The sequence below is a fragment of the Chinchilla lanigera genome, unplaced genomic scaffold (genome assembly GCF_000276665.1).
Source record: "Chinchilla lanigera isolate Chin_1 unplaced genomic scaffold, ChiLan1.0 scaffold00070, whole genome shotgun sequence".
Lineage (NCBI taxonomy): Eukaryota > Metazoa > Chordata > Mammalia > Rodentia > Chinchillidae > Chinchilla > Chinchilla lanigera.
The window spans coordinates 12,158,343-12,169,756 of record NW_004955471.1 but is presented as its reverse complement, the minus strand read 5'-3'; the positions used below and the strand labels follow the sequence as shown (position 1 = coordinate 12,169,756).

At 38.8% G+C, this 11,414-nt stretch overlaps 1 protein-coding gene across 1 annotated transcript in view; it reads left to right on the top strand.

Moving 5' to 3' along the window:
* Positions 1-2,220: 2,220 nt before the first annotated feature.
* Positions 2,221-11,414, top strand: part of Rbm46 (RNA binding motif protein 46) — a gene marked incomplete at its 5' end in the record, with an annotated part of 71,137 nt that continues 61,943 nt past the window's right edge. The window contains 3 exon segments of the mRNA XM_013522862.1: positions 2,221-2,382; positions 3,448-3,915; positions 4,401-5,183. Of these exon segments, the coding sequence (XP_013378316.1) occupies positions 2,232-2,382; positions 3,448-3,915; positions 4,401-5,183 (1,402 nt within the window).

Sequence of the window (11,414 nt, the reverse complement as noted above, 5' to 3'; positions counted from 1 at the left end):
TGGTCTCATTTGCATTCAGGGCATGGTCCAGGGCGCTTCTTAGGGCAGTTCCTCTTGAGGTGACCTGGCTTTTAACAGTGGTAGCAGATGAATGCAGTCATCGAGTTCTTCTTGGGGCCCCAGGAATCAGACTTAGGGTCTGTTTCTCTTAGTGCTGCAGCAAAAGTAGCTGCTTTTTCTTAGTGTCTTTGTTTTCTCTCCTTGGCCTCCTCCTTGTCATGGCTATAGAATACTGAGGAGGTAATTCTTATTAACATTTCAAGTGAGCCACGTGGGGCAAAAGCCATTCTTTGTAGCTTTTTCTCTCCAGCCTCCCATCACATTGGGACCCCACAACCAGTTAGTGTCCTTTCCCCAACCATCAGCACAAGCAGCAGGAATCTTGCTGCAGACCTCTCTGGAGCTCCATATGCTCCTCCACCATAGCCTGTACTGTCAAGGGAAGAATGGCTTCCAGGGGGCTCTTCCCAGGTATTGTGCAAGGTCCTCCTGCTTTCCAGCTTCCAAATGGCTCTCGTGACCCCAGACCACAGGACCTCTGACTCCTAGGGCTTAGTCTGTGTTCTCATGTTCTCCAAGTCCTTGTTCAGCAGCTGCTCATCTGCTGACTCTGGACCTTTCTGGTTCTCAGTGGCAGGAGCAAGAGTGACCTGTAATGTGGCAAGTATTCCCAGGGGTTTCTCCATGTCAGGATGATTCACTCACATCTGCGGGTGGGCCTCCATAGCCAGGGTGTGGTGGGCCAATTGTGTCATTGCTTCTCTGTGCCATGATAGTTCTCGATCCTGCCCTGGCTGGCCTGAGGGCTGGCGCGTGCAAGTGCGCACCACTTCACGGCTTCCTGGGCGCTGGGGGCCCACCTCTCGGGCACCTGCATGGCTGGGGGCCGGCCCAAAGGCCAGCGCACTTTGCCACACTGCTGCCCAGGTGCCAGGGGCCCTCCTCCTGGGCGCCTGCGGGGCTGGGGGCCGGGCGAATCTCGGCGCACCCCTCCACGCTGATTCCCAGGCACCGGGGCCTGCCTCCCAGGCCTCCATTTAATCTTAAAAGCATGCACATGATAATGTGCATTGACATTACCACTTTCAAATGAAAAGATTGTGGTGTACAGAAATGGAATAAGTTGTTCGAGTTTTCCCAAGTGGGAAGCTTGAACTTGAGGTGTTTTGGCTCAAAATTTTATTCTTTTCAAAATGTTATGCCAGAGGGGCTTGGCTTCCATTTATAAGGGTGCTCTAGTGGAAGCCAGAGTAGCTTCCGTCATTCATTCTCCATACTGCAGATTTTAGTTTTTGTATATGTTAATAGTAGTACTAGTAAATGAGAGAGACATAAAACTAAGTGGCAGGACAAACCACAGCATTTATCTCTAGGAAAAACCCTAAACTATGCTAATTAAGTTCATTTGTGAAAACTAAAATACATTTGTATATGCAGGTGTCAGGAGAGGTCTTAGTGCTTTTGCTTTTGCTTCAGCTATTGTCCACCCACTGGTAAAAGTTTTTAGCCAGTTGGGGTGGTGTATGTCTATAATCCTAGCACTCAGGAGGCTGAGGTAGGAGGACTGCCTAGAGGTCCAGACTACCCTGGACTACACAGTGAGTTCAAGGCCAGCCTGAACTGTATAGCGAGACTTGGTCTCAGGCAGGCAAAAAAGTTTCCTTAGATGCTGCTAAATGGAAATCATAGTTGCTGCTGTTTCTGCGCAGATGATCAGTAATTGTATTTGTTGCTCTCCTTAGTAATCTCTGGTACGTAGGAAAAGGGGCTAATTTGAAGCTCCTGTTCACTTTTTCCAGGCATCTGTCCAGTTTCTGAAAATTAGTGAAGTTCTGGAGGATTGCTGACAAAATCAGCAGTGTTGGCATTAGGAACACGCATTTGACAAGTATGAGTCACACAAAAGTTCACTTGGCCTGTATGATACAGTAATTTGCACCTTGGCGCAGTGGTCATACGTTCTTTGTGGCAGTGTGTTTTGCTACTCCTTTTTTCTTGTGTTTCACTTCTTCCCGTTCTTGTCTTTGTTCCTTTTTCATTTCCACTTTTGTCTCCCTTTCTTGTAACTTAGAACTTGTAAAGGAAAGGGACTGCTTAATTGGTCAGTGACATGAAGGGTGGTTTCTAGTGTCTTCTGGTGGGAAGAGCAACCCAGAGAAATGCTCCCGAGATTCCTGGTGCTGTGTTGTAATCTCACGCGGTTACTTAACTTTGTTTTAGGAGCTGCAGCCATGAATGAAGAAAATATGGATGGAACAAATGGATGCAGTAAAGTTCGAACTGGTATTCAGAATGAAGCAGCATTGCTTGCTTTGATGGAAAAGACTGGTTACAACATGGTTCAAGAAAATGGGCAGAGGAAATTTGGTGGTCCTCCTCCAGGTGTGAATTTATCTTGTTTTATTTATAGGCAGGGTTTCACTGTGCAGTTCAGGCTGGCCTCCTTGTAACTGCTTTAAGAGGGTAGTCATTTTGAGGTAGATTATAAATGTTACCTTACAGTGTTGCAATCCTGCTCTTGGTTTGAGCAGCAGATGGGAATGAAGTTGGGTTGAGAAAGAAGCCAGGATTAGAGCCTTGTCCTAAGTATACTCTTGCTATTAAAGAGGGGCATTTGGAGAGGAAGTTGGAAGATCAGTGAGCACAGGAGTAGTAGTTACACAGGAAAACCAGATCCAAACAGGTAAGCAGATAAAATGTTTTTACATTGTCTCCAATAGCCAGTGTAATTCTTTTGATCAAAACTCTCCAGTTGACTCGTTACACTCACATTCTGGCTTCTAGTTACCTCAGTGGTTACTGCATCATTTTACTTCTTTGCTTCACTCTTGAGTATGCTTGAGTCATGCAGATCTCCAGCCTGTTTGCTCCGATGTATAAACCTTCTGCTTTTTCCTTTTCCTGAATGATCTTTCCCCAGATTACCTACCCTAGTAGACCGTTCCCTCATTTCATTCGGGTCTCAGTGTAACTCCTGTGCTCAGAGCTTTACCTGACTACCTTACTGTGTGAACTATGTATGTGCATAAAAATTTAAGATGCACTGCTGGTTTCATGTTTATGAAAACTAACCTTACTTAATCTTTTTTTTTAAATTATTTTTTATTTTTTGGTGCCGGGAATTGAACTCACAACCTTGTGCTTGCTAGGCAGGTGCTGTGCTGCTGAGCTATATCCCGGGCCCCTTGAATTTTAACAGGCCTTTTACATACATTGTCTCATTCAATCTTAAAAGCAAGATGTAGCTAGATTTTTCTTCAGGTGGTGGCACTGACCAATGACTTACTCTCACCCCTCTCGAATATAAGGTTCACAAGGGAAGGGGCTTTTGATCCCAGCACCTAGAATAGTGCATGGTACGTTCAGCAAATTTGTTGAACGAATCATGTTTGAAAAAGAAGTACTTTTTTAGAACTTTTTAATGTCTTAAGTATTTTTGTCTTTCAGGTTGGGAAGGTCCACCTCCACCTAGAGGCTGTGAAGTTTTTGTAGGAAAAATACCTCGTGATATGTACGAAGATGAGTTAGTTCCTGTATTTGAAAGAGCTGGGAAGATATATGAATTTCGACTTATGATGGAGTTTAGTGGTGAAAATAGAGGTTATGCTTTTGTGATGTACACTACGAAAGAAGAAGCCCAGTTGGCCATCAGAATTCTGAATAATTATGAGATTCGACCAGGGAAGTTTATTGGTGTTTGTGTGAGCTTGGATAACTGCAGATTATTTATTGGAGCTATTCCCAAGGAAAAGAAGAAAGAAGAAATTTTGGATGAAATGAAGAAAGTTACAGAAGGAGTTGTAGATGTCATTGTCTATCCAAGTGCAACTGATAAGACCAAAAATCGTGGTTTTGCTTTTGTTAAGTATGAGTCTCACAGAGCTGCTGCTATGGCTAGGAGAAAATTAATTCCAGGTACATTAGTCCTTTTAAAGATAAATTTTCCGTACTAATTTTATAAATATGGAAAAATGACAGTAGTTAGTTACTTCAGTGGTTAGGCCATTATCAACAAGATGTATACTGTCCCTTGAAGAATAAAGAATTCATAAGGAAGTAAAACAAGTTATTCTTACAGACAAATTCTTCCTGAGTCTCATTATGATAATTTACCAATTACCAAATGTGTGTACTTTATGTTGTTATTGTTTAGTAAAAACCCAAAGGGCATTTTAGTTAATTCAGTAAAGGTCTAGCCTTAAGTTATGTTTGTTGTCTTGATTCTTAAATCCCACCATAAGTTCTGGTTATAAGTTTGCCTTAGTAAAAACTTGTATATGAATTACCAGGTATGTTGATAGGAGCTTGAGCTTTCTGCTTCTTTGGAGAAACATACCAACATTTTAAACTTTCGTTCTTTATTTTAATTGTTTTCAAATTAATATGTTCTTTTTTTATAGGTACATTCCAGCTGTGGGGCCATACCATTCAGGTGGATTGGGCTGATCCGGAGAAAGAAGTTGATGAGGAAACCATGCAAAGAGTGAAAGTTCTCTTTGTAAGAAATTTAATGATCTCAACTACAGAGGAAACAATTAAAGCTGAATTCAATAAATTCAAACCTGGTGCAGTTGAACGAGTGAAAAAACTGAGAGATTATGCTTTTGTTCACTTTTTCAACCGAGAAGATGCCGTGGCTGCGATGTCTGTCATGAGTGGGAAGTGCATTGACGGAGCAAGTATCGAGGTGACGCTTGCAAAACCAGTGAACAAAGAAAACACTTGGCGGCAGCATCTTAATGGCCAGATGAGCCCCAGTCCTGAAAGCCTGATTGTGTACGCTAACAAGGAAGAGGGCCACCCCAAAACTCTAGGCAAGCCGCCAGCTCTTCCTGCTCGTCTCAACGGCCAGCACAGCCCCAGCCCCCCTGAAATTGAGAGAGGCACTTACCCTTTCTTTCCTGGGACAAAGCTTACTCCAATTAGTATGTATTCTTTAAAGTCCAGTCATTTTAATTCTGCAGTAATGCACTTGGATTATTACTGCAACAAAAATAATTGGGCGCCGCCAGAATATTACTTATATTCAACAACCAGTCAGGATGGGAAAGTACTCCTGGTGTACAAAATAGTTATTCCTGCTATTGCAAATGGATCCCAGAGTTACTTTATGCCAGACAAACTCTGCTCTACAATAGAAGATGCAAAGGAACTGGCAGCCCAGTTCACGTTACTTCATTTGGGTAAGTTTAAAAACACGTTGCTATCATATAATATGAAATAGTATAATTATAAATTCATTTATTTTGAATTCAACGAGTGATAAACATTTAATATGAATTTTAGCTTCATGTAATCATGACATTTATTACCTCATGTCTAATCTTCCCACATTTATCTTTTTAAGCATTATTTACATCGAGGAAGATTTGTAAAAAATTTCATTTACTAGAGTTTAGATCCCTTTTCATTACTTTGTTTTGCAATGACTAATCCTCATTTGATAAAAATTTCTACATAAATTAGAGCACTTGGTGCTAACACAGTTTATAAGATTGCCCCACATCATTGGTGAGATCTGCACATGATGTTCTGGGAGTAGGGACGGGGACTTGGTAAAGTGGACTTCACTTTTTGCTCACCAATCTGGAGATTGCTCATTACTCAAGAAAGACAAAAAGCATCATTAAGATATATTTAGGACCATTCTCATGCTTTTTTAAAAATAGCAGATTTTCTCTAAAATGAGGGATAATTAAGAAGGCTCTATGCTGACTAAATATTTGACATTGTAAAAAAAGAGACATTCTGGTGTTGTTCTACTTACTTTTTAAAAACTGTTACGTTAGCTTCTCCCCTGCCTACCAGTTTGTGTCATTTTTTATGTACCTGTGCATTTTAGTTGGTGAATTACTCTGAACCCAAAACAATATTTCCTAGAATAGTAGTGGTTTTTTCCAGAGTTAACAGTCAAAGGGAGAAGACTCCCAAGAGTTACGATTATTGATTATTGAGTATAATTGTCAAAGTTGTAGCTTAATACTTACATTCACATTTTCAGTAGTGCAGTTTAAGACTATATTTGTGAAACGTCTGCGTAAAAGTCTTATTCTCAGATTTGTTCAAGAGAAGTAGTCACAAAGGAAAAACACTGTCAAAAGGGAGAGTTAATTTAATATACCATACAACTTCTTTATCATAGGCACTCCTGTAGTATTAGGAGTATTTTATGGAGATTCTATTTGGAGATGTCATCAAAATTTTAAGGCTTGCAGGCAGAGTTTCCTTCAAAGAAACTTCAGTAGTATGTTAGTACTGTGGAGATACTTGAAATTTAACCATCTAAGTTAATAAATTCTTAGGTATGATTTCTTCTGATATACAAATAGAAGACTTCATTTTCTTTTAATGCACTCCATCTGTGTTAAAGATAAAATTAGATGGATCGTAAATAAATTCAAATTAGAGTTTTTAGAAAAGAATGAATCAGAATATTTGAGTGGGATATAAGGGCCATTAGATGCTGATCAACGTTTTTCCCAAGACGCTTGTATCTGATCTACCATGATAATTCTGAAACATTTTTTCATTCTCTCTCCACTCATTCCCTTCAATTTTAACTGAAATGTCTGTGATTCTTACATCATAGATGTCTTGGTCTGTTTCAAGGAAGACATTTTTGTAGACATGGTTGCCTGCCTGGCTACCCTGTAAAGATTTGATTCTGTGTGGAACCAGAGGCCACTCATGAACTTCTAAGTCACTTATTAGGGTGCTTTTAATAGTTACCTGTTACTGCCTTGTAGTTTCCTAAGAAAACCTCTAATCAGAAATAGTATTCCCAGTTTGATTTGGGTTAATTATGGATGAAATTAGCTTTTATACATTCAGTCTTTAGAGAGTGCAGTTTGCTTATCTCAGGTTTTATCAACCTTGTTTAAAAAACTGCTTTTAATAAAAAGTTGAATACTTGAGGTATTTCCTCAGTGTCTGTTGTTCATCAGTGATAAGAACTAATAAATTATAAACATACATTAAAAATTGAAACTCTAGGTCGGATCTAGGTATAGCGCACAAGGCTTGAGACCTTAATTAAGGGTAGTAACACAAAAATCCTTACTGTGCTTGAATAGAAATATAAGTGAAAGTTGAGTTAGAGGTAGGGCATGTTACACAGATACTCCTCCTTTGATGACTGTCCAGATTTTGGCCTAAGAGGAGCTGTTGGACTTAGGGCCTGCTCTCTTGACTTACACACAACACAGGAATGTGAGCAGGAGTGCGGTCTCACAGTGGCTTCTGCGTACAGTACTGTGAGTTGTGCTGGTTGTACTGTACAGTGCAGTACTGTAGCTTTACGTTGCTGTACCTTGTAGTACTGCTTGTAAGAGTTATGCAGATAAGAGCAAAGTCATTCAGTTGAAGCTCCTTTGACCATGTCTTTGCTGTAAATGTTGTACACACGATACACAGTTCCTCATTTAGTGACCAATTCAGTTAACACGCAGTCACAGGAACTGAGCTCCACTGTTAAATGAGAATGTCTGTAATTAGGCAACTGAGGAACAGGAGAAAGAGAAGCCAGGGATACATCCAAGCTGGAGATCAGCAAAATCAGACGCTTTGATTGGAAAGCGAATGGCAGATGTTCAGAGGTCCTTAAGGACAGGGTCAGGAGCTAGATAGACAGCTAGGAATGTCCCCATGCGACAGGCTAAGAGAAGAGGAGTATTCCTGTAGTAACATCTAGCTCACTTTTTCCCTCTCCAGTAATACTAAGCTTTTAATTACAGATCTTCAAGGTGTTGATGCTTTTTAAGATGCATTTTCTTAGGTAAAGCTTGTAGTATTTCATTAAATAGTGCAGGGTTGAGATCAGTTGGTGAATAATGATGTGGTTAATGTTCTGCTAGATAAATAATTATAAACAATTGACTTTTCTGAGATCTTGAGATTCTGTTACTAGTTCTTTTTTTGTGTGTGGTACTGGGAATTGAACCTCATGCCCACCAGGCAGGTGCTGTGCCACTGAGCCGTATTCCTGGTCCCTGTTACTAGTTCTTGGGTTCCCTCAAATGAGCTCCTCATGTATTGATCACCTTTGGCTCTGTTAAAGCATTTGAGGAATTTAAATTTTCTAGGTAACACATTTAACTACTATTTTTTTTTTTTGGTTTTTCTCCGGTACCGGGAACCGAACTCACGACCTTGCGCTTGCCAGGCAGGCGCTTTGCTGCTGAGCTAAATCCCCAGCCCCTTAACTACTATTTTGAAGATATTTTCTTTAGAGGTGGGAATTTAAAAAATGTGCCTGGATAGTCTACATGAACTTTTTTAGGAAGTTTGGTGCTTTTTTTTTCAGTCGTTATTTATCCAGTACCTTGATGATCTTTGTCTGTTACCTTATTTCTAATTTCTTAAAGGATGTACTTCTCCTATACACATACTTTTGGAATTATCATCACCATTATTCAAGTTTGAAAGCTGAAGGAGAAAAACAAATTAGACATGTAATTTAGGCAAAATGACCATCATTTTTGCATTAAGAAAAAAAATATTTTTAGGGATAATAGTCACTTAAATTAGTATTAGAAATCAGAGACTTTATTTCTGGTGGCCATTGAGTGCCAGAATCCCAAAAGTTCTTGGTTGAAAGTACCTTAAAATTAATTTAAAAATATAGGTATTTCCCCACTTAAAGCAAGCTTTAACCAAAATACCCCTAATAGGAGAAAGGCCAAAAGCTGAGATGAATGGAAAAGTTGAACCTTCCTTATTTTTACTTCAGAGTTAAGAGATGATCTTCATTTTCATAATTCACAGAATATTCTTCCTCATCTCACAGAGAGCCAGTCAGCCAACCAGCAAAATAAGATATGTACGTGCCTGATTTCTTTTTGGAGGCCTGTAGTAAATAGGATGGTGATGAGTTCAGTGGGTAGAATATAGACGTGGGGGTTATGCCAGATCAGCGGTGGCGAGCTTGTGGCCCACATGCTGCAGCGGGCCGTTAGCCCTGAGAGCTCTGAAGGGTTCCCCATCCCTGCGGGCCGTTAGCCCTGAGAGCTCTGAAGGGCTCCCCATCCCTGCTCTGGGCAGATCTGCACCGAACGTGTGAAATTTACAAAAGCACCGGAGCTCATGTAGTGCACTTCTTTTTAAATACGTCTTTTCATTTTATTATTTTGAATCTGACTAGTAATCCATCAGAATGTCGGTGTCCATAACCCAACTTGTCTGGAAAGTTTGACCCTGTTTTGGATTTTGTTAAACATTGTCACTGGTTTTCTCTAAAGGATTATTTCCTGGGTTGGAGTAGAATAAACAGAGTCAAGGACATACAGGAAAAGTCCTAGGGAGTTACAGTTTTGAAGAGGAAAGTCTTGGAGGCTTTTTAGTGGAAGGGGAAGGGCAGGCTTCTTATGCGTTGGTGTGAGTTTACCTTATTAAATAATATACTGGCAAATAATTGTAGGTAAGGTATTTATTTCTCCTTTTATTTCCAAGTATAATGCCCACTAATGCCAGTGGTAGTTGTTTTCTTGTGTGATAACCTAAAGTATTTAAGAACTAGTACATTTTTAAAAACATGGATGAGAACCTTTGAGTCACAAGTTTGTGTTATTGATTTAATTTCATGTGATTTGTGTATTGTTATTTGGCTGTGACTGGTTTTAATTAAGCAGCACATCTTTTTGAATGACTTACGTGCTGCAAATGCTTTCCTATGCATTTGGGAGCTATAGATACAGAAAACATTGTCTTAATGTTATTTGATTCTGATAAAGAAGGCAAATACACAAATTTTGTGCATAAGTTCTTTCGGAGTATTGTGTAAGGAAGGGCATGCCCCTCACTGGTGTGACGGTTATCCCTGAGGGAGTTTACAAGCAGAGAGGCACAGCAAGCTAGATTCCTGGTAGGAACTTACAGTGGAGGTGGGTTGATGACAGGCCATTTTGAATAGGATTTGCTTTGGTGGTTCCAGTCGTATTTAAGAATTAGAGAACTTTAGATGTGGACTTTAGTTAATAAAACTTTCATTAATCCCTTCCTTTAACTTTGTGGGTATGCCTTTTTAGTTATAACTGTTGTATGTTGGGCACCCTTGCTTTTCTTCTGAGCAAGTAATTTTTCTAGATTAAGCTCTCCTTATTTGTGTGGACCATTTTATGTGTGAATATTCTTCTTTTTATCATTTCTGTTTTTTTTTCAGTATTCACATTGTGACTGACTTCTGTATTCCTTTTCATATTTGAAATGGCAGTCTTTTTTTGGTCATTCAGTGATAAAATACTGAGAGTGCGTGTGCGTGTAAAATCATGTTTGCTATTCCCTTAATACCATTTAAGTTAGGTTTTGATTTCTGTCATAATTTTTAACTGTTAAAATTATAAAATAGACAGCAAGGTGAATGTATGCTATTCTGAGAAGCTTTAATATAAAAATAATTGGTGCTATTTTTCCTATGAGCTGTTATTTCCAGATTGATGGGCAGAAATGCAAAAATAAAAAATGCAATTTTAGATTAAAAATTTTCCAATAAATTGCTTTGAAATAAAGAGAAACTTTATATTTTTTACATTTAAGGAGTAATTTAGTAGACATTTAAGCTAATATAATAGTTATATTTTAATGGAACTTTCACTTTGATAAAATACTTTCACAAAGGTACTTTTCCAGTTTTAATTATGTGTCTAACTTTGTTGATACCATGCCACACCGATGTTTTGCAGAATAAAAGAAATTTGTTGAATTTGCTTTAAAATTCACTTAATGAGAAGTAGGCATCAGCATTAGCATTTTATACATTTGTTTTCATATGACCAAATGGTGAGACCACAATTCCATTAACTCAACTATGTGTGTTTGAGGGCCAGTCCTCATGAACATATATTTCGGTACTGCTTGTGGAATTTTTTCTTTCCATAAGACCTGTTGAACAATCACCTAGTACTAATTGTCATCTTAATAACATTTGTATTAATGTATCATAAATATTACAGAGTTAGTATTAGGAGAGAGGCAGCTTAATAGAACAGTTGCTACTAAAATGCACAAATCCTGCAGTTTCAGCCACCACCAAACCTTGTCGCTCAGTCTTTGTGGACTTCACTGCCTGTACCTCTAAAATACTAAGTTCTTATTTGGTGAACTCTAGAGAGTCTTTTATTGAAAAGGTATGTGGTTTTCTTCAAAGCGTGTCCAAAAATCTTGTGTAGGACAGAGAAGAATACTTTAAAATATTTTATGTCTGCCAAAATATATAGTAAGTTCAAATAACTTAAAATCAAGAGCTGCTTTTCTAAGAATTAACCCTTAATTAGTGTCCCTTTCTCTAGAAATCAAAGTTTATGCCTGTCTTTTTCTTTTTTTTTTTTTTTTTTTTAATTTTAAGGATAAAAGGAGGGAAACATTAACAGACATACAACATTTTACAACATATCACAAGCACAATACAGACAATACAGAGT